Source organism: Amaranthus tricolor, chromosome 13 (genome assembly GCF_026212465.1).
Source record: "Amaranthus tricolor cultivar Red isolate AtriRed21 chromosome 13, ASM2621246v1, whole genome shotgun sequence".
Lineage (NCBI taxonomy): Eukaryota > Viridiplantae > Streptophyta > Magnoliopsida > Caryophyllales > Amaranthaceae > Amaranthus > Amaranthus tricolor.
Genome location: NC_080059.1, coordinates 8,282,489 through 8,303,622, shown reverse-complemented (window position 1 = coordinate 8,303,622; position 21,134 = coordinate 8,282,489). Strand labels below are relative to the sequence as shown.

At 29.0% G+C, this 21,134-nt stretch overlaps 3 protein-coding genes across 4 annotated transcripts; 2 read left to right on the top strand and 1 right to left on the bottom strand.

Moving 5' to 3' along the window:
- Positions 1–757: 757 nt before the first annotated feature.
- Positions 758–2,167, bottom strand: LOC130797991 (HVA22-like protein e). The gene is made up of 4 exons (XM_057660810.1): positions 2,071–2,167; positions 1,886–1,912; positions 1,227–1,349; positions 758–1,136 (listed from the first exon to the last, which is right to left on the bottom strand). The coding sequence occupies exons 1-4, from the start codon at positions 2,115–2,117 to the stop codon at positions 974–976; spliced, it is 360 nt and encodes a 119-aa protein (XP_057516793.1). The 5' UTR covers positions 2,118–2,167; the 3' UTR covers positions 758–973.
- A 3,419-nt stretch (positions 2,168–5,586) lies between these two features.
- Positions 5,587–9,219, top strand: LOC130798165 (palmitoyl-acyl carrier protein thioesterase, chloroplastic-like). 2 transcript variants are annotated; one of them, XM_057661048.1, is made up of 6 exons: positions 5,587–6,036; positions 6,935–7,068; positions 7,241–7,354; positions 8,015–8,195; positions 8,293–8,361; positions 8,859–9,219. In XM_057661048.1, exons 1-6 carry the CDS (start codon positions 5,650–5,652, stop codon positions 9,090–9,092), a joined length of 1,119 nt encoding a protein of 372 aa, XP_057517031.1. In that variant the 5' UTR covers positions 5,587–5,649; the 3' UTR covers positions 9,093–9,219. The 2 variants fall into 2 exon arrangements, with proteins under 2 accessions (XP_057517031.1, XP_057517032.1); XM_057661049.1 differs by lacking the exon at positions 8,293–8,361 and having other exon boundaries at positions 8,859–9,186.
- Positions 9,220–18,613: 9,394 nt separating this feature from the next.
- On the top strand, positions 18,614–20,354 carry LOC130798318 (transcription factor MYB1R1-like). Its single transcript, XM_057661255.1, has 3 exons — positions 18,614–19,030; positions 19,123–19,334; positions 19,421–20,354. The coding sequence occupies exons 1-3, from the start codon at positions 18,769–18,771 to the stop codon at positions 19,811–19,813; spliced, it is 867 nt and encodes a 288-aa protein (XP_057517238.1). The 5' UTR covers positions 18,614–18,768; the 3' UTR covers positions 19,814–20,354.
- The last annotated feature ends 780 nt before the right edge of the window (positions 20,355–21,134 follow it).

Sequence of the window (21,134 nt, the reverse complement as noted above, 5' to 3'; positions counted from 1 at the left end):
AATAATTAATCAATTTTATTGTGTTCCTCACATGAACATAAACATGTATGAAACCTCCCTTAATCCAATAATGAAGAATGCTTATGACGCTCACTAGTCACTACTACGTACAATTTTAGGTCAACTTCGTACTGTGCTTTGTGTTGCGCTTCATCATTTTCTATTTTAATGCTCAACCGATAGTTGTTATTTTATAAATCTTAATGTCATTCATCTTTCTTTACATAACCATTTTTATTAAAGGGTTTAATTGAATTCATATACATTCTTCTTTAAGCGGTTTAAATATGATATGTTCATTATCATAGTTGTAGTCAACAACCCATATTCAACACAAGTCAAAATCAAAATCATAAAAAAAAAAAAAAAAAAAGATAATGAGCATGCGGCCATACCCCTCCAAAGAAAAAAAATATGCCCATTTAGATTATCACTAAAAAATGAAAAAATAAAATAACACCCGAGCGCACCGAAAAAAAGTCTACTAGTCTCTTAAAAGACTGCCTTTTTGAAAGGCATATTTCAAATCCAACTCATTAAAAATTAATGTCGTACTTACCGTATTCTTAATACATACTTATATTATCCTTAATGCTTATTTACCGTATTTTTAATGTCTACTTTTAATATTTTAAGTATCTACTGCATCATTCTTAATGCCTTACTTACAATATTTTAAAAAATATATAATGAGCCGGCCTAAGGCCTCAAACAGACTCCCAAAAATTTTGTGTTTAGCGTAAAATTTGTGTTAAATGAGCGTAATAAAACGACAAAGCGCTATTTCTGTATGAAAGATATATTGTCATCTCCAACAAACAAGAAAAAGAATGAAAAAAAGTCCCCCAACTTATGTATATAATACAATCACAATAAACAAACCTAGAAAAGAAATAAATTAAAAAACAGTCTTTAAGCCTCTTCTCGAGAATAAAAGTGGTACATTCTCGAACTGAAACTCTTAAAAGTAAATTTACTTGATTTTGCCTTTGGCATTGACAACCTTATGGTGTTTGACAGCATATTTTCTAATCTTGTCCCTCACAAATCTCTCATAAATGAAAGCAGCTCCTCTGAATTGAGGTAACACCAGCCATGATACCAATAATAGCTTCACTGTGTACCAGATTGGGATCCTGAAACCCGACCCATAAAATAACACGTCAATAGTAGTAATAAATAGATTATCATTATGGAATAAATAATTGGAAGAGAAATATAATAACCATTCTAGAAGAGGCTGGAGGAGCATCTCAGAAAGAGTAAGAAAGGAGTACAGTATCCAATATGCCAACCACTGCTCATCATCGTCTTTTGTTGGGCTCTCTATTGCCATTACTGATGCATACCTGTCCATCAACAGTTATACATATAGAGGTATTTAAAACAGACACAAAAACGCGATATTTAATTACTCGAACCTGACTTTTAAAAATAATCCAACTTTAAACCGCCCCGAAATTAACTGGCCCGAATTGACCCGAATGAACACTGAACACCTCTAGGTTCATCTTATAAATATCAGGTAAAGTGCGTGGGCTATCCATAAGCAAGAACAAAGCGAGCTATTGATTAATAAGGACAACAAAATTTGTTAGGGCTTAAAAATTATATTTTTATGTACAATATTTGTTTTAAATTGAATTAAAATTAGATATAATTTAAATTTACTATGTAATATGAGTTATTAGATTTTTAGAAAATAATTAAATATCAACAATATGAAATTAAATATATACTATATTATTTATTAAGCTTTAAATTTTTATTTATGGACAATTTTAATTTTTATATTTAGTTCTGAAGCTTAAAAATGAACGAAACAACCCTGACACATACAATTAGAATTAGAAAGCAAATAAAAATGGGATTTATTCTTTCTTACAATGGGTAAAGAAGCATGATCAAGGGCCTGCAAAAAAAAATAAAAAAAAAATAAGCAAAATATATTGAAGAAAATAAGTAGCTAGAATTAGACGCAAGCAAGACCCTACCCGGACCCTATTAGACCCAGTAGCTAGAAAAATAAGTAGGCTAGAATAGATCATAAGAAGGATAAATGAAGATTACCCGGCACCAGAATGAAGATGAGTGAGCAAAGTCCAAAATTTACTCATTTTTCCTTCACAAAACAAAACAATACTCGTATTTGATTTTGAATGTTGTTTTGATGAGTTAATAGTTAGGCTTGGGAGTTGGGAGTTTAAATATGCAACTTTGCATTGGAGAAGTCACGTGGCAGATGAGTATCTGATTCTGTCTTTGACGTGTCTTCCTAAGCATTCCACCGTCCCACCATCTCCTACAATGTCCGGCCGTGAGGGATTAAAAAAAAAAATAAAATGATGTCAATAATTAAAATAAAAATTATAATTACTAATTAATAAATTGAGTTAAATTTAGATGTCGTGCTTTCATATTTAGAAGCGATGTATATTGTATAATTTGATAAATTATAAAACAAATCACATTTAAAATAAGATACAACGATATTATTGAAAAACTCATCACGATCATTTGCATTATAAAATAATGATGGTTACATCGACATGGTCAGAGGCTCACTCAATTTATACTTCTTCCCTTCCATAATAATTGCTACTGAGTATGACATATTGCGTGAGAAAATGTCACCATCAGTAGCAAGTATTATGGAAAGGAGAAAGTATTATTTGTTATTCTGAGTTAACAGTACCTATTAATTTTACCTACTTTAGTATTTGAAAATAGATCCGTACAATTTATTATATATGTTATTTATTATCAACTATCTACTTTTTTATTAAAAAACAATTCATATTTTCTTTAATATTAATTCAAGGGACGGAGTAATACTAATTTGTTACTCCCTCTGTCCTATTTAATTTGATGTTAAGAGAAAGTTGGTATCTTTTAAGAAAATGGTGTAAAATGGTAATAAATGAAAAGAGATAATAAATTGTATCATTGTATGAATGAAATTAAAAGAGAGATAAAATGTGTGGATGAGATTGAAAAAAAAGTAATGGGTCATTATCTAAAAATAGAAATAATGTAAAATTAAATGGGACAGAGAGAGTACTGAGTACTACTTCATTTCATGTCTATCCTCCGTGCCCATTCTTATTTTTATTTACTCCCACTCCCAACAAATTTATGAATTAAGACAAATTTAATTGCATCGTTATTTAATTATTTAACATTTATTACTAATTAAATTTATATAAGTTAAAGATGAATATATAGTGTTAGTTATTGTTTAATAATCAGTTTGAGTTACTAAAATTTATGATTTCAAATGTTAGTATATTATTTTGTCTCATAATTTAGTGTGCATTAGTTGTTATGGAGTGTTTATTTTAAGGGAATGTGGAAATTCGATATTCACTTTGTATAATAATGTTGATGTATTTTGTTTTGGGTGTTTTTCTTTGTTGGTTATATTTGAAAATTTTCTTTTATAAAAAGTTTTTCTAATTAGTTGAGAAAATAAATAAAGTAATTTATTGATTTATTAATTTAATAGTAGATTGTAAAAATGTTAAAAGTCCCTTAATTATAATTAACTCAAATAAATAACTCTTTCATCTCTAATTCTAATTTTAAAACACGAAGTAAATTTCTCACAATTATTTTTAATTATCGTACAAGTTAGTAAATAATATAACCAACATTATGAATTGAAGGAGTAATAAACAGAGAGATATCAGGTTGAAATGTGTGGTTGATGTTATAAGGGGAGTTGAAATACGTGTGTTTGTTAAATTAAATAATTAAATACTCCTTCCAATTCAGATGAATCGTCTCATTTGATTTTTCAATTATTCATTGATCATTAATAATTTGTTTTTATTAATATAGATGTCAAAATATAGTTAAGTGGGTCAACGTAAATTTTATTAAGATCATCACGTTGGCTTAAGCTGATGATTGAGATTCGAACCTGTGACATCTTATTACGTAGGCTTCTGATACAATGTCAAAAAACCAATTGAACCAAAAGTTTAAACAAATTGTTGACGACCCATAATATGCTATATACTTAACTATTTTGTTGTCCTTTGAATACCAATTTTTTTTTAATGAACAATTAAAAATTAATTTATATCAAACATTTTGGTTATAACAGCTAACTCAATTATTAAGCAAAATCCAGCCAAATACCATTTTCCAAGTAGACCCCTTATTTTGTAGAAGTATTAATTTTTTTTAAAGCAATATGTATTTAATTTAAAAGAAAAAGGATAATCATAAACTTAATAGAGGATTGTAGTGAGATCAAGGTTTTCTTTGCATTTAAGCCAAGGCACATGTATGTCTCGAATTTTCATGCTCTTTATAATGTCGGTGGCATGTCTCAATGTTTAGGATTCTTTTATTTGTGTATCAAAACATATAATTATTATAATAAAGCCATTAAGTTAAAAAGATGTAAACCAAATCTCGATGGAGCTTTGATTAATGGAAGCCTACTCCATTTATTCAAAAGAAATGGAAGCCTACTCCATGTAGATTACGCTTCATCGTACATTATTATTTAATTCAAGCCCAATAAAACAAATATGGGCTTTTAAAGGCCTATGTCACCCATTCATTTGGGATAGGGCTGATATCGTACCCTACTTGAAATTACTCGGGCCATAACGATACAATATCAACTCTCTAAATCATTTTGCCAAGTAGATATATTAATACAAATTTATGTGAGAGACGGTCTTTTTGAGAGATCTTCTCTAATTAGACCTGTCTAATATATATATTTTAAATATTATAAATAGGCATTAAAAATAATAAGTAGGCATTTAAGATATTGTAAGTAGGTATTAAGAATACGATAAGTTGACACTAAAAATAATGTAATAGACATTAAGTTTCAATGGGCTGGGCCTGAGGAACGTCTCTCGTCTTCATTGCTGATTACCTTGTCAACCATCTTCCCAAAATACTTTTTCAAATTCCAAACCCTTATTGGTAACATTAAGTTTCTAATACGTATACGCTAATTACTAAGTTCATATATATATATATATATATATATATATATATATATATATATATATATATATATATATATATATATATATATATATATATATATATATATTCTTAATTAAAGGTCGTAATTTTGAAGGTTGTTATAGTAGAATTGGATTTTCTTATTAGTTATAATTAAACTTGTAAAATTCATTGACTTTTATTAAATTTTATATTAAAAAGTAACTAGTAAAGTGAATAAAATTATTTTTATTAATATATATCATGAATAAGAATACTAATAGATGTGGAATAATAATATCAAAGTTAATATCCTAATTGTACACTTGTGTGTAAGCCAACAATAAGAAGCAACCATAGTTTTCCTTCCAACCCATGAAAGTTGTTGAGCTACAAATATTATTTGGCAACATTTGCAAACTACTTTAATAGAACAAGGGTTTATATATTGACTATTGTCTTTCTTGTCATTATATGCATAAGATCTCTTTGCAAATATTCAATTTAACATAATTAGTATTTTCCCATTGACTACAAAAAAGTAGTTACACCCACCAATAATATGTACACATTTTTAGCATCTTAACATCAAAACTTCATCATTTTTGCTCTTAAGCTTAATCCTCTAATCACAAGCCAAAAATCCTTCTTCCAAAAAATTTAGGAACCTTAAATATGACAATATCTATTCAAAATTCAAGCCTTAACCAAATTTTTTTACTTAGAACAAAGAAAATTGAACATATAAATTATATATCTCAATTCAATGTATGTCACTCGAATCATTCAAAAAATCTAAAATCGGTTTTTGGATTGTACAATCGAATTCCTCCGAATATAGATGTAATAAATGGGAAGAAGATCAATGGTACTATTAGTGTTGGAGAGACATCTTATGTGGGATTAAAGAAGAGTGAAATGATGAATAATGAAGGTGATGCATGTATGTTAGGGAAGTTTGTGGAGGGTAGGTTTGTATATAGGCAAACTTTTATTATTAGATCTTATGAAATTGGTCCAGATAAAACTTCTACTATGGAAACCCTAATGAATCTCTTACAGGTTGGTTAATAGTTTTAAGCTTTTGAACTTGCTATAATTTTCATTTTTATCGATTTTATTAAATTTGCTACATTTTTATTTACATAAATAGTTTCACCACTTTTTCAGACACGTATTTTTTCTTTATTTTAATGTGAGTTTTATTCACACAATTTAAGTTTTTTGATTTACTCTCTTAACAACTAAACTGATATAGATGATTTTTTTTGGGCCTGGAAGGAGCTTAGTCCGAATGAAATTTTTAAATATGAGATGAAAGTTTGAACCTTGACCCTCCAAGCGAGTAAAATTATATAGATTTTGCTCTAGTTGGCATGTATATGGATATAAATTTAGAGGGTACTGATTAGATATGAATATGAAAAGTCATACTCGCCATAAGTAGTGAGTAGATGGTGGGTATGAGATCTTACCCGTCCATATCCATTGCCCTCACCTTATAACTACAATGTATTGCTTACTTTATGTCAATTTTGTATATTTTTATTAAAACTATGACAAAAAATTAAGAATTGTAAATTTATTTTATTACATGGTATGATTTGATAAATTAGATGCATAATTGAATTTGTAAAAAAATATATTTTTATGGAGCATATACTTACTGGGAATACCCATGAATACTCAGTTTATCATAGTGGGTGGGGATGGTTTTATATGGAACTCAGGTGGGTAGTGGTGGCTATACCAATTTTATCTGCCATGAGCGGTGAAAATAAAAATTTTAGATGGGTATAAATACGGAGAGGATATACCGCACCCGATCGCCCAATTTGCCATCTCAAGACAATCCTAGTTTTTATTTGGATAATTACTTTGACTCTATCTAATTTACGATCTAAGATTCGCACATGTTATATTTAATTGTAATTTAAGTTTGTGGGAAATGTGTATGTAGGAGACAGCATTAAATCATGTGACAAGCTCAGGACTAGCTGGAAATGGGTTTGGTGCAACACGAGAGATGAGTCTTAGGAAACTCATTTGGGTCGTAACCCGTGTACATGTTGAAGTTAACAAATATAGTTCTTGGTATGGTAAATTATTATTTCATAATAATTATTTATATAGCTATTTTTATGAGATTATATTTTTTAGTGAAATATCTCAAAACAAGAACTTAATTATATTCTTACATAATATGTATTAATTGAATTATTTAATAAAAAAATAAAATATGTGTCATGGTGATTGATTTGTCCAGGGGAGACTTAGTCGAAATCGATACTTGGGTAGATGCAGCCGGAAAAAATGGTATGCGAAGAGATTGGATAATACGTGACTATAGTACTCAAAAAATTATAACACGAGCTACAAGGTAACTTTGTTTTAGTGGGTTAGTACGTACTCATAACTCAAATATGTAAATAATGTTTGTTGTTAGTTAGTACACAATGTAAGATTGTTCGCACCATCAGTTTAAGTTTTTGGTTGAGTTGAATCTTGATATAGTATTAGAAGCCAACGTGACAAAAAGTCATGGGTTCGAATCTCAACTACCCCTCATTTAAAGTGAAATATTTAATGCTGGTTTGTAGAGGTCATGTGCTGCATCCATACTTTTAGCCCAATTGATTCTCTGTGAGGGGGCGTGTCAAAGTATATAGCATATGTTGAAACCTCAACCATCAACTTAAACTTTTAGTTGAATTGATTCCATGAAAATAACCTTGACTATTTGGTTTTTAAGTGTTATTTGGTTACATTGGATATTGGCTATTTGTTATTTATAAAAGAAAACGTAAAACAATTTAAAAATTAATGAAAAAACTCGTTTAGAATAACTTTTTATACGACTTAAAAATCAAATTTCACGAAGCAATTTCATCATTATTTGATCCGCTAACAAGTCAACAATAAAATAAAAGTTAATTACATCTAGAAAATATCGGATACTAAACAAGGTCGAAGTGTTAGCTTTTGGTGTTATAGTTGGTTAAGTACTAATCATACATAGTTGAAATACTATTGTACGTAGTACATGGGTGATCATGAACAGAGAAAGCAGGAAATTATCAAAAATACCAGAAGAAGTGAGACAAGAAGTGCAACCCTTTTACTTAAATAGATATGCAATTGAAAATGGTGAAGATGATCATCTCCTCAGAATCCATAAACTCACTGATCAAACGGCTGATATTATTCAATCAGGCTTGGTAGTAAGTACAATCATTAATTCATGTTTACAAATTACAATCACAATCCTAATAATATTTCATTACTCATAATAATTTCATTTGCTTATAATAATTTCAGCCTAGATGGAATGATATGGATGCAAATTTGCACGTAAACAACGTTAAATATATTGGCTGGATCTTAGAGGTTATTTTTTTTATATCTTCAACTTTCATACACAACTAAGTCCAAGGGCAGAGTTATTAGTCGGCTAAGACCGACCATGTCCCATCCTTAAATTAAATATTATGTTGTATAATCAATACTAACATTTAAAATTTTTAAAAGTGGCGACCACTTGATTATGGCTTCAGATTGCCGCCCTTGTTGGCAACGGCCCGGGCAGTAGCTCGGAAATCGCTACTATTTTTAAAATAAAATTAATATTTTGGTCGGGTAACGAGTGGGGTTGGTCGTCAGGCTGTTGCCATCTTGATGTCTAGAATTACAAAATGTTTTGTTATTGCAAGGTCGTCGTCATTTTTTTAAAAAAGCGACGAACGCTTGTTAGTTGGCTTTTGGCCCTCGCAATTTTATGAGTATTTTTTTTAGTGTATAGTTGAAATATCAATTTCTCATAAAATATGAAAGTTAAAAAAAAATAATAATAATGTTAAAATTTGTTTTTTTTTTAATATTTTCAGAGTGTGCCATTGAAGGTGTTGCAAGACTATGACATGACAAGTATGACACTAGAATATCGAAGAGAATGTAGGCAATCTAACATACTTGAATCATTAACAAGCATGGAAAACACTCCTAATTGTAGTGTCCTTGCCAACTCTAAACATATTGAAAACACTCATCTTTTGCGGATGCAAGATAATAAACAAGAGATTGTTCGTGCTAGAACTAAATGGCTTCCTAAATTATGTTAGAATTTTATAATTCAATTTAATTTTTATTTAAATTATATATTTGGATGTAGTTTTTTTTCTCTTTCATTTTCATTTTTATTACTTTTGTACTTAGATAAGGTTATTCACAATTTCATTGATGAATTCAGGAATATATTATTATTATTATTATTATTATTATTATTATTATTATTATTATTATTATTATTATTATTTCCTATATAACATATAGTGTTTATTGTGACATTTAAGTTATCATATCATGTCGTTCATCAAATATCAACAATTACAAGACATTATCGATGCTCCAACTAAATTATAATTATCTTTAAATCTTTTGTTATCTAAAAAAGATTCCAACCAAGATGTGTTTAATTGCATTAGTTGATTTAATTTAAATCAATTATTATTCCAGTCTATTCAATTTATCCTATTGTAAAAACATACAATAAAATTGTTTTGAATCAAATATAGCTTCATCTCACTTTATATTTTTGACAATAGTCTCACTTTCTTATTTAATCTCATTTATAAATTTATTTTATTTTTTCATATTAATTACTTTTTTCTGCCATCTGTATATATTTTTGTCTTTTTCTCCGGTACCCTTTCCACTCAAATTAAATACAACAAATTTCTTTTATAGGGACACTTGTTAGATTTAGGATTCTCTTAGGAATTGGGCTTTTTGGATAGATGGCAAAGTTTGGTAAAGATGGGCTACTTGGGCTCATAACAAGTAAATTAATAGAAGCGCAAATAGAAAATTTTATGATCACCTAATAATTCACCTTTTATGATACACAAAAACTCGGATCAGACAGTTTCATTATGAGACCGTCTATATAGGCCAGCCCAAAAGCGAAAAATGAAAATGGCTGCTCTTCCAAAAATTAAAAAATAAAAATTTAATTTTGACCTTAAATGTATCAATTTTGACCTTAAAGGTATCAATTTCAATTTAAAGTAAACCTTAAATAGACCAATTAAAATAAAAAATTTCAATTTTTACCTGAAATTGATCAATTTTGACGTCAAACTAATCAATTTCTACCTAAATATGATTTTTTTTTTCATAATTTTAGAATAGAGGTAATACAATAGTATTATTCTATAGTTAAATTTCAAACAACAAATAAATAGTATAACACTATCAATAATAGTGTCAAAACATTGTCCATTATAAGTACTCTTATTCGATGCAATATAATGGTTCTAATGGAAAAATGGAACATAAGAGAATTTGTACTCTTTAATTATCGATCAATAATAGTGGTATTACTCTTCCCCAACAATTTTCTATTCATAATGTACTTGAAAATAAAGTTATAGGTGTAATGTTTGCTTATCCTGGATGTGAAGGTGAAGGAAGTGTCGATTTCGAATTATGTTTGCCAATTGATTCAATGAATGCTCTTGGAAATGACCAAGAGTACATGGCTTCTTTGTAATACTCCCTTCTATTCTCCCTATTAGTCCCATTTTCAAATAGGGTTAAGTCACCCTATTAGTCTCATTTCTATTTACAGTATGTATTTTGACCTTATTACCCTTACTCACATTACCTATTACAATAAATCTAATGAAAAACTTTTAACAATTCGCTTGTTACCCTTTCTTTCTCCTTTTTAAGTGGTTCCATTTGACCCACCTAAAAATCGGTGAATTTCAAATGGGACTAATTAGAAGAGTAGGAGGGAGTAAAAAATTTCAATTTTGATCTAAGAATAATCAATTTAGATTTTAAAGTGATTAATTATGATCAGTTATAACTTATAAAAAATTTCAATTTTAACCTTAAATGTATCAATTATGATTTTAAATAGATCAAATGATGAGCGCATATTGAGAAAAATTATAATTGGGCTGATTTTATTATCCATCTCATATTGAGACCGTCTCGCCCAAGACCAGTTGTTTATGATATGACAAATTTTCACTTGAGACGATGTTACGAGTGAGATTATTTTTATTGAGTTTGCTCAATATATATTTATGTCTCAACGTAATTAATTATAATATTAAAATAATCACTTACAATTTCAAATTGATTATAATCTTAAAATAATTTATTATACCTTAAAATAATTACTTAAAACCTTAAAGTTATTAATTAGAAAAATAAATTAATTATTTGAGCCATTTCTTAATAGGAAAGTCTCATACAACAAGTCATGAAATTGATCAAATCATATGTGAGAAAAGGCTTAAATGCTACCTTAACAAAATTAAAATGGATCAACTTATTTAAACCTTCAATTAGGTAGGCCCCATAAATATTTTGTTTTATTAGGGAGAAGTGGTTGTTTAAACCCCATTAAAATTGCTTCTTTTTTTGTTTACCAAATCCATCTTATTAGTAAGTGTATTATTATATATGCTTTTCTAATTTACTAATTATATTATCCCCACCATGCAAATTGATTAGAAAACCATTTTATTTAAATAGCCCACTGTTTTCTCTCAATCTGCATATCATTTCAGGAAAGAAATATTTACATCATCTTTTAGACCACATGGATGAGGGTGTAAATCAGGTTCTTTTCTTTTAATGAATAATTTGGAGTGGTGGGGCTGATACTATATTATATACTCTACTTGGAATTACACATTCAAAATTTGATCCCGCACTTAAATTTATTCCAAATCCGACCTAAAAAAAAAAAGCAATGAAATCCGAAAATTTTAACCCCCAATCTGAAATTCGTTGGCTCAATATGAACCTGTCAAACTCTGAGTGATTTGACTTGAAATCGACCCGACGTAAAAATTATCCAACTGAAACTAATCCTATCCAAAACTCAACTGATCGACCATTTTTCCAAGTTTGATTAGAAATAATTTAAAGTTAAATAAAAGGAAAAATAATTATAGTGGGAAAATAATTAAAGAGTGTAATTGTTCTGAATACTTTTTTACTCTCTATTCAAATATATATATATATATATATTACATAAGAGAATATTATTTATGTAATTTTTTTTCCATAAGTAAATATATATATTACAATATTAGATATAAATTTATATTATACAATAGAAACATAACAATAATTTTCGTATTACAATGAAAAAATTAACATTTTAAATGGGATGGAGGGAATAAAACTTTATTATACTATATTTTATTATTTAAAATTTTGTTTTTGTTGTCCTGGGTCATGACATGCTGCTTAGAAAGCAAATTGCTGATGTTCGTAGCCATGTTTTGTAATGTATTGACCCTTGTTGGTGTCTAATTTCTAATAAAATATTAGAATTTGTATAGGATTATTAACAAATTTGTATAGGGTAGAAGATAGCTAGACCTTTTGAGGTGCCCTTTCCTTGGGTTATGTCACATTTATCTCTTATCCCTAAGTAGTAACACTAAGGTTTTTTTTTTTATATTTTATAAAATTTACTTTTGGCAAAAAAATTAGCAGCTGAAAAATACATATAATTATGAGTAAAATATTTGGTGGATTACATGTTTACAAAATACTCTTTGTGCCCCCAAATCCTTTGTCCCACTTGACTTCAGTTTGTGAAAACTTTTTAATAGAGTAAGTCAAACATTGAAAATTTAAAATGATTAAGATAAATTATCAACAAAATGAACCAAATAAGATAAGTTTCACGCTTACTTTTGAAAATAAGTTAAAACTTATCTTATTTGGTTCATTTTATTGATAATTTATCTTAATCATTTAAAATTTTCTCAAACATTAGGGTTGGCCCATCATTGGTTTGTGTCTTTGTGATGATACTAATCAATTTTATTGTTACACCCCCAAATCTCTCAAATATCAACCTACCCCAAGAATGATCACATGTTGGAATTGTGTACTTTCCTTCATTCCAAAGTAAAATTCCCTTTTTTAGTCAACAATACAATCTCTAAAATCGCAAAAGATAGAATCGGCTTAAAACGGTTTTTAATATATGACTATAAGAAGACTTCTCAGAACCGAAGCACCCATCCTAATTCGTACTATTTTCGACCAAACACATTTATTTGCAAAGTTTTGATATGATCTGTTGTATTAGTGTCGGCTTGCTAGAGCCTTTTCTTAGTAATTTTTTTTAATTATGTAGATATATTTTTTTTTTTCAGAAAACAATATTAGTGATTTCCTTACCTGATACTAACGAGTTACGGAACCATTGAAACGGTATTAGTAAAAAAACAAGAAATTGTTTATGTACAACTCATTCAATCTCCAGAAAATACTTATTTAAGCTTTGACTGATTATCAAGTTTATACACAATTAGTTTATGGGGACTTTTGGCAATAATAAATAACTGATGATACTTGATTGGAGTGGTTGATTTGATTAGTTGACCAATTTTATTTGTGGGTGGGAAAGTTTGTTTTAAATTGGTTATTTTTAATTAATAGCAAGTTGTCTCAACTAACTAATTTACTAAACACTATCAGTAAATGTATCGATCACCTAAACTATCTTTCTGTAACTAATTAAGCTCAAATTGTCCACAACTATGAATGTCGTATCTGGAGTATGGCATGGAGAAAAATGTGGTTCACTATGAATACTAATAAATTTATTTTCTGTGAATATTTAGACATGTAATAATTTTTTCAACATTATATGAAATTCGATATATTTAAAGCTCATATGCTTAAAAATAATAACAAAGAACAATTACGACATCAAACTTTTACATATATTAAATTTACAATTATTTCAATCTAATTTTATTTGTTGTTGAGGGTTTTGCATAGGTGAAAGTAACATTTTAATTTCAAAATCTTATTTAAGAAAGTGATACTTACTTTAACAGAAACAAGATCTGATTCTCATATGAAAACCAATTAATTATATCAAGATAATAAACTATTTTATTTTTATTAAAACTTTACATTGACTTCACAATTGGGCAAAACTTTAAAAAATCGACCAGTAAATACTCCTCTATTACGTAGTAACCTCTTTTGTAGTTTGTAGTATGTCAATATAGCGGGAGCAGGCCCGTTTTTGAACTTTCGGTGGCCTCAGGGTGAAATTAGAAATAGGGGCCCTTATTGCCCTTTCAAATATTATAAAGCAAATTAAAATTTTAATAATATTACTTCTATAATGTAAATTGAAATTTCAATTTCAAATATGTAAGAGATAGAAGAATTTCCATTTATTTTTGAGAAAAATGTGTATAAATCTTTCTCATTTAATTTACTTGTCAGATAATTAATTTATTTTCCAATAATACCCGGCTACCATCTTAATTCTTTATCTTTTTATTTTTTAATATTTAAATTTAAATCTATCAAATTTCTGAAATATGGAGCCTAGGCCTTTGCCCCACCCACCCCTGACTAGATACGGGCCTGAGCGGGGGGCTAAGAGATATAAGAAATAAAGCAATTAGTAAATACTATTTCCGTTTCAGTGACTTTATCCCATTTGAATTTTAAATTTCATTCACAATTCGCTTTTAATTTGTATTTTATTTTTAATCTATAAGTTAAAACATATCAGGTGTGATCTTGTTTAATTCGTCTTAACAAAATAATTATTTATATTAACTTTTTAAAATTTTTAGTTATGGGCGAAGTTCTCATCTAAAATTTTGGTGCTCTCATGCTACCCTTTATAAAGTGGAGTAATACTAATAAGGAGATTATGAGAAAATGTGAAGTGAAAAAGGAATTTTAAGAAAAAGATTGGAAGTTGGAAAAGGGGTCCCACAAATACCTTATCTCAGCTTATCCTCCACCACGCAAATGCACCTTCACTAAGTAAAGATGGCTTGATTAGATTAGATTAGATAATAAAGCAGTACGGACACAATAAAAATAATCCCCCACCTTGTTAAAAAAAATAGTCCCACATGGACCATAATTATTTTAATAATTTATGATCCAATGTAATAAATTAAAATATCTTTCACTTGTATTTCTACACAATAACCGAATATGCTTTTCTCACGGTTCATGTGCCTCCCCCTCCCCCCATGCCAACATCAATCAATAATTTATTTCTCTTCACTAAATTCTTATAATTTTTATTAATTTGTTACTAAAAATAATACTTTTTATATTATGTTATTATTATTAATAGCAATTTTAAAAGGATTAAAGAAGTACTTATAGTAAAACATATTTAACTTATAGTTATAGAATCATTTTTTTGAAAATTATTAATTAATAATCAATTAAACTAATGAATTTGATTAATTAATTAGATTAGTGATTTTTATGAAAATGTTTGATACAATCAAATGAAACATAATATTATGTGAAGATAATACTATTTTGATGTAAATTGGTCAGTTCGGTACAAAGTGATTAGTTTGATGCAAACTCTATATAATTTGGATTGGTATTTACAACTTCAATTCAATTCAATTTGAATTATAAACAATACTAGAATAGAAACCCGTGCAATGCAAGAATTTTTTAATACGTCAATATTTTAAAGAAATTTTATATTGCAAATCATACTTTACGTTTTTCCTAAAATTTAAAATTATAATTATGGTAGCCTAACAATATAAATGATCGATTTTAATGATCAATTAATTGAATTTTATGTCATTTAATTAGTTTTAAATAATAATTGATGGAAAAAGAGTTATTATGTACTTCAAGTAATTTCCTAAATTGCTGTATGGTTTTATACACAGTGTAATTTTGTAGTATAATTTTCTAAATTGTGTAATTTCAATTACACTGGAATAAATGTAATTTATTCTGTAGTATAATTTTTCTACGGGATGTAATTCCAGAATTTTATCAGACAATATATAATATTCTACACAGTACATTATATATTTTCCATTATAATTTTTAAACAGTGCATTTATATACAACTGTGTAATTTAAATAATTGTAATTTATTGTATCTATTAATATATGAGTTTTTCAAAAAATATAAATTTTTAAATATAATATATGTAAAAAAATGCAAATCACTCAAATTCCATTAATACTAACCAATGAAAAAAAGACAAATAACATGCTTACAATCAAATTTTCTTTTTGCTATTATATAATAAAATTAATAGAATATATGATGATTTAAATTTAGAGAGAAAAGTTTCAATAATCAAATTAAATTTAAACCACATCTCCTCTTCATCTAATTGATTGTGACATGATATTTGACTAATAATTCTTCCCACATCTCTTTAAATCACCCAACAATAAATTTCTTCAAGATAAACCCACAGTTAACAGCCACGTGTTTTATCCACTTAACTTCGGCATAATCATTTGATTTTCCTCCCTCCCTGCTTTTTCCTCCTCCCGTTTTTTTCCTTTTAAAATTAACTTGAATTATTAACTTTAATTAAATTAATCTACGATATAAATACAATATCGCTTCCTTTATTTATATCCATTATTCAACTTATCTGACAGCCTTGTATCTTATCTATTATTCACCTTATATCTTTCTTTTATCACATCATTAATTATTATTTTTATACTTGAAAAATTATCCACCAATACAAAATACCTTTTTTAAATCAGTTCTAAAGGATTTGCTATGTCGATTATTGACCTACTTAATTAAAGATGTCGTAATAAGTTTTATGTTGGTCATGAAATACGACTCCAAACAGGTCCTCAAGTAGTGGCTTTGAGCAAAATTTTTAACGTTGTTAATTCTTTTTAAAATCAACCCAAGAATTTCTTTTTAGTTAATTTTTTTCCTATATTTATGAATATGCTCATTATTAAGAAATGTGTATTGGTACTCCAACGATACTCCAATTTTAGTATACATAACCCAAGAGTGCCCCAAAACAGTATATGTATAATCCAACACAATATATCGATATTCGAATATAATATACACAATGTAAATGAATTTTTTATGATTACCAATAATACTTCATCTGGATTTTAATAGTCGCTACAATTTTTGTAGCAATTACAGTTCATCAACTGATCTTATTTGGTATATATTTCTCCATGTATGATGTAAAACACAGTCAAATGGAATCTTGATTGATTCGTCTTAATGCATATTTTCATAATATTAACTTTTTAAAATTTTTTATTATTTGAAATTAAAAATGTTAAAAATTAAAATCGTGCATTGAATAATGTAAAAAAAAGAAGTATAGCAACTATTAAAAATCAGAAAAATTACATAAATATACATAATGTTGTGCTTGTCCGGTCCCACAGAGATTATCTTGTTCTCATTTTGTATGTTGCCAAATAAATTTCTTAACTGTGAATGAGTCTAGCTCCCAACTGCATACCACCTGAACAAAATTAGGGTTATTCCGAAATCCGAATTCATATCCTTGTTTATAAGGTATACATGTAAAAGGTGTAACGAAACCGACTCAATTAAAAGTTTAAATTGATGGTTGAGGCCTTATGATATGTTATTTACTCTAATTTGTCTCTTTACACGAGAGCCCTTGGACTAAAAGTGTGGAAGCAGCATGTGCCTTCTTCATATATGACGCTGAATATTTCATTTTTAAAAGAGGGGTGATTGAGTTTCGAACCAGTGACCCCTTGTCACGTTGGCTTCTGATACCATGTTAAAAAATCAACTCAAATAAAAGTCTAAACTGATAATTGAGACCACAGGATATGTTATATAAACTAATCTACAGATATGGATACACAGTAACCCTAATTCTTTTCAGGTGGTATGAGTTTGGAGCTGGACTTATTCAAGGGATAGAGAAGGTCATGGTTCCAAGACTCTATTAGACTTGACAAAGGCACAATCTTAATTTAGGATCTGAGTCCAATAGTTTGAGAGATCCACTCGCTAGACACATTCACGACCCAACCCATCCAATTATGAACTTTTTAGACCTATGTACATCGTATATATCCATTTTAGGTTTTAATAAACCTTAAACTGTAAAAAAAAAAAAGGCAAATTATGAATAATTAAGTTAAGTCCAGTTAGACTAATTATGGACCCGATGACCTTAGGTTTGGGTCCAAATTTTCAGACTTTAGGTGTTTGGGTTGATGTTCGGGTCTGGATTCATAAAACATTTACGGGTCTAACCGTCTAAGTCCGAGAGTAGTTAGGCCCAGCCCATAATCATTCCTATAAACACAGGTACTAACTTAGGCGTCGAATACATCATTCCGGAGTCCATCCCTATGCCTTTGGTGTTATATTGCAGAGATCTCATAAGTTTCGTGAAAACCACAATGGACGCCACTAACATACCTCTGTTTTATAATTGGTCTTATTTTTTTACAAGAACAAATTTAATTTAGACTGTACGTAATTCACCATAAATTACTCATCCTTTTAAATTTGTTAAACCTATCACTTCTTTTTTAATTTGTAACATTTATTATTTTTAAACATGATCTCGTTTTATTTATTTAATTACATGAAAAAACTTTTATTCTCTTTTTATTTCATTCATATATTTTATACACCTACTAATTTTTAAACATTATCTTCACTTCAAAAATAACTTTATCTTATTTCAAAAAATAAAAAATAAACTTTATTTCTTGATTACAAATTTACAAACTAAATTATAACCATAAAAAATTCTCTTGAATCCTATGTAGTATTTCCCTATAAAATCCACAGATTGCAATTATTTATATCCCTTCGTACGGCCTCTGTTTTTTCTCTCCTTGATGTAGATTCCTTGAATACACCTCAGATTTCACTTACAGTTGCATTTCCCTTCTTCCCGTCTTCTCTCTCTCTTTTCTCTCTCCTTTTGAACGACGACTTTTTTGCTTGCGATGGATAGGGAAGATTCGATGGTTGTTAATGGTGGCGGAGAGTTTATGCTGTTTGGTGTTCGTGTTGTCGTTGATTCTATGAGGAAAAGTGTTTCCCTCAACAATCTTTCTCAGTATGAACACCGTCTCGATTCTTCTTCTTCAACGAACGACGTCGTTCCTTCCGATGCTCCTGTTGCAAATGCCGGTTATGCATCTGCTGATGAGGCGGTGGTCAATCGTTCTTCCACCACTGCTTCTGCTAGTCGTGAACGCAAACGAGGTATGAGATACAAAGTCTTGGTTTCATTGATGATTTATTTGATTTTAATTTGATTTTGGTGATTTATACATCGATTGATTGTGATTGATTAGGGGTTCCATGGACGGAGGAAGAACATAAGTTGTTTTTGCTTGGATTGCAGACCGTTGGAAAAGGCGATTGGAGAGGAATTTCTAGAAACTTCGTGAAAACAAGAACGCCAACACAAGTTGCAAGTCACGCTCAGAAGTATTTCATTCGACAGAGTAATATTAATCGTCGAAGTCGTCGTAGATCTAGCCTCTTCGATATCACTACTGATTTGGTATTTAATCTATCTGTTCTGATTGATTTTCTTATTCGAACCTTGACAATTAGGTTATTGATTTTGGTTTTGATATATTTAAAAAGGTTGCTGTAAATCAAACGGATGATCAACGAATCAGGAAGGAAACCAATGGAGGTTCTCAAGCAATACCTTTACAACAACAGCAACAACAATCACCGAAATCGGAGAACTCAAGTGTCATATTCTCTGTTCAACAACAAGAATCAATCAGATTTTCATCGCCTTCACCTCCGATCTATTCATATAATCGTCAACAAGTGGTTGATTACAAAATGAAGATGATCGAGACTGCGGCAACAAGTAGTAACAGCAGCAGTAAATCAATGGCGGATTTCGATCTTAATCTTTCTCTCTCCCTGTCTTCTTCTCCAGATCGTGCAAATTCAAGGCATTCAGCTTTTCAGGTTACCCAAAGGTTCAGCAATGTTGGGGATAGTATTATAAGTGTGGCTTAACTGATTATCGTGATTATTAATTGATTAATTAAATTAATAACCACCTGAATGTTTTCAAGAAAATGGATGAAATGTTGCGGTTATATGTTATATCATGGATAAGTTAAGTATGCGTGATTGAGTAATTATCTTTATGCTAATTAATTAAGTTGATCTAATTCTAGTATTAATATTAAACCTCATAATCAAAAAGAAAAAACACTGATGTTTTTATGATCAATTGATCATCAATTTATCTTATCTTTTTTTTTTTGTGTGTGTTAATTCATTTTGTTGTGGTGTAGTTGGTGGTGACGAGTGATGACTGGTGGATAATTTTCTTGTTTTGCTCATGGATCAGATGTTACCCTTTTCCAGGATAATAGTACATAATCTAATTGACTGGTGGATAAAATTTGTTTTTCTTTTTGTGATTGTTCTCTATAATTCCTATACGTTGTGGCTTATCATAGATTTGTATAAAATTTTTGGATCAATTATTGACTACAGTCTTAAAGTTTGTTTATTTTAGAATAAACAGCATCAAAGTTTTTTTTTTTTTACACAAATAATAGTCTTTAAATTATCAAACAGACAAACACATTATCGATACAGCTAGTTCATCGGATGACCTGCTAAATAACCATTGACCATACTAATTAACCTTTGACTTTCAATTAAGTTCATTAGTTTAACCTAATTACTCAATTACCCCCCATTAAACCCTTCTTCTCCGACCTTTCTATATTCCTCTCCAATCACCACCATTCCCCACCACCACCACTGACAGTTGGGATGGGGTAATTGACAATCCCTGTTCTTCTTTGCAATCGAAATGGGAACAATCAAGAAATTTTTATTTAAATTGAAATACAACAACAAACAAAGACCCATCTGATTCTCAAGAAAGGTCTAATCTGAAATACAACAACAAACAAAGACCCACAATCTCTCACCTCCTACACAAACTTAACACCCTTCGAACAATCCTGAACCCACTACCAAGTCAAGTCACCACCCACCTTCAATAAAACTGTGAGTAGAGGGAGAGGAAATAAGGTGGACCGCCAATTGGGTTCGCTTGAGGTGGATGGTCCTTCTTTTCCTCTTCCCTTGTTGTTTTTCTTCCTATTTTTCCTTCTTCATCTATCAAATTCCTACCTTTTGGGTGTTTTTTGGTTTGATTCGACAAGTTTCCAACTCTAAAAACCTAATTTTTTAGTGAAAAATTTGTAATATTTACCTCATGATTTGTAATTGTTGTATTTATTCACTGTATTAAGACCACAATGGTTAATTTATTTAGATATTATTGGTAAAAAAAATTATTTTGGGTTGTCTA

Excerpts from the sequence above, each read along its gene's own strand:
- LOC130797991 (XM_057660810.1), bottom strand. The coding sequence starts at position 2,117 with ATGAGTAAATTTTGGACTTTGCTCACTCATCTTCATTCTGGTGCCGG. Across the intron at positions 1,350-1,885 it reads ATCATGCTTCTTTACCCATT|GTATGCATCAGTAATGGCAA; the intron begins GTAAGAAAGAAT and ends GTTGATGGACAG. Across the intron at positions 1,137-1,226 it reads CTCCAGCCTCTTCTAGAATG|GATCCCAATCTGGTACACAG; the intron begins GTTATTATATTT and ends GTCGGGTTTCAG.
- LOC130798165 (XM_057661048.1), top strand. The coding sequence starts at position 5,650 with ATGACAATATCTATTCAAAATTCAAGCCTTAACCAAATTTTTTTACTT. Across the intron at positions 6,037-6,934 it reads CCCTAATGAATCTCTTACAG|GAGACAGCATTAAATCATGT; the intron begins GTTGGTTAATAG and ends ATGTGTATGTAG. Across the intron at positions 7,069-7,240 it reads GTTAACAAATATAGTTCTTG|GGGAGACTTAGTCGAAATCG; the intron begins GTATGGTAAATT and ends TGATTTGTCCAG.
- LOC130798318 (XM_057661255.1), top strand. The coding sequence starts at position 18,769 with ATGGATAGGGAAGATTCGATGGTTGTTAATGGTGGCGGAGAGTTTATG. Across the intron at positions 19,031-19,122 it reads TAGTCGTGAACGCAAACGAG|GGGTTCCATGGACGGAGGAA; the intron begins GTATGAGATACA and ends GTGATTGATTAG. Across the intron at positions 19,335-19,420 it reads TCGATATCACTACTGATTTG|GTTGCTGTAAATCAAACGGA; the intron begins GTATTTAATCTA and ends ATATTTAAAAAG.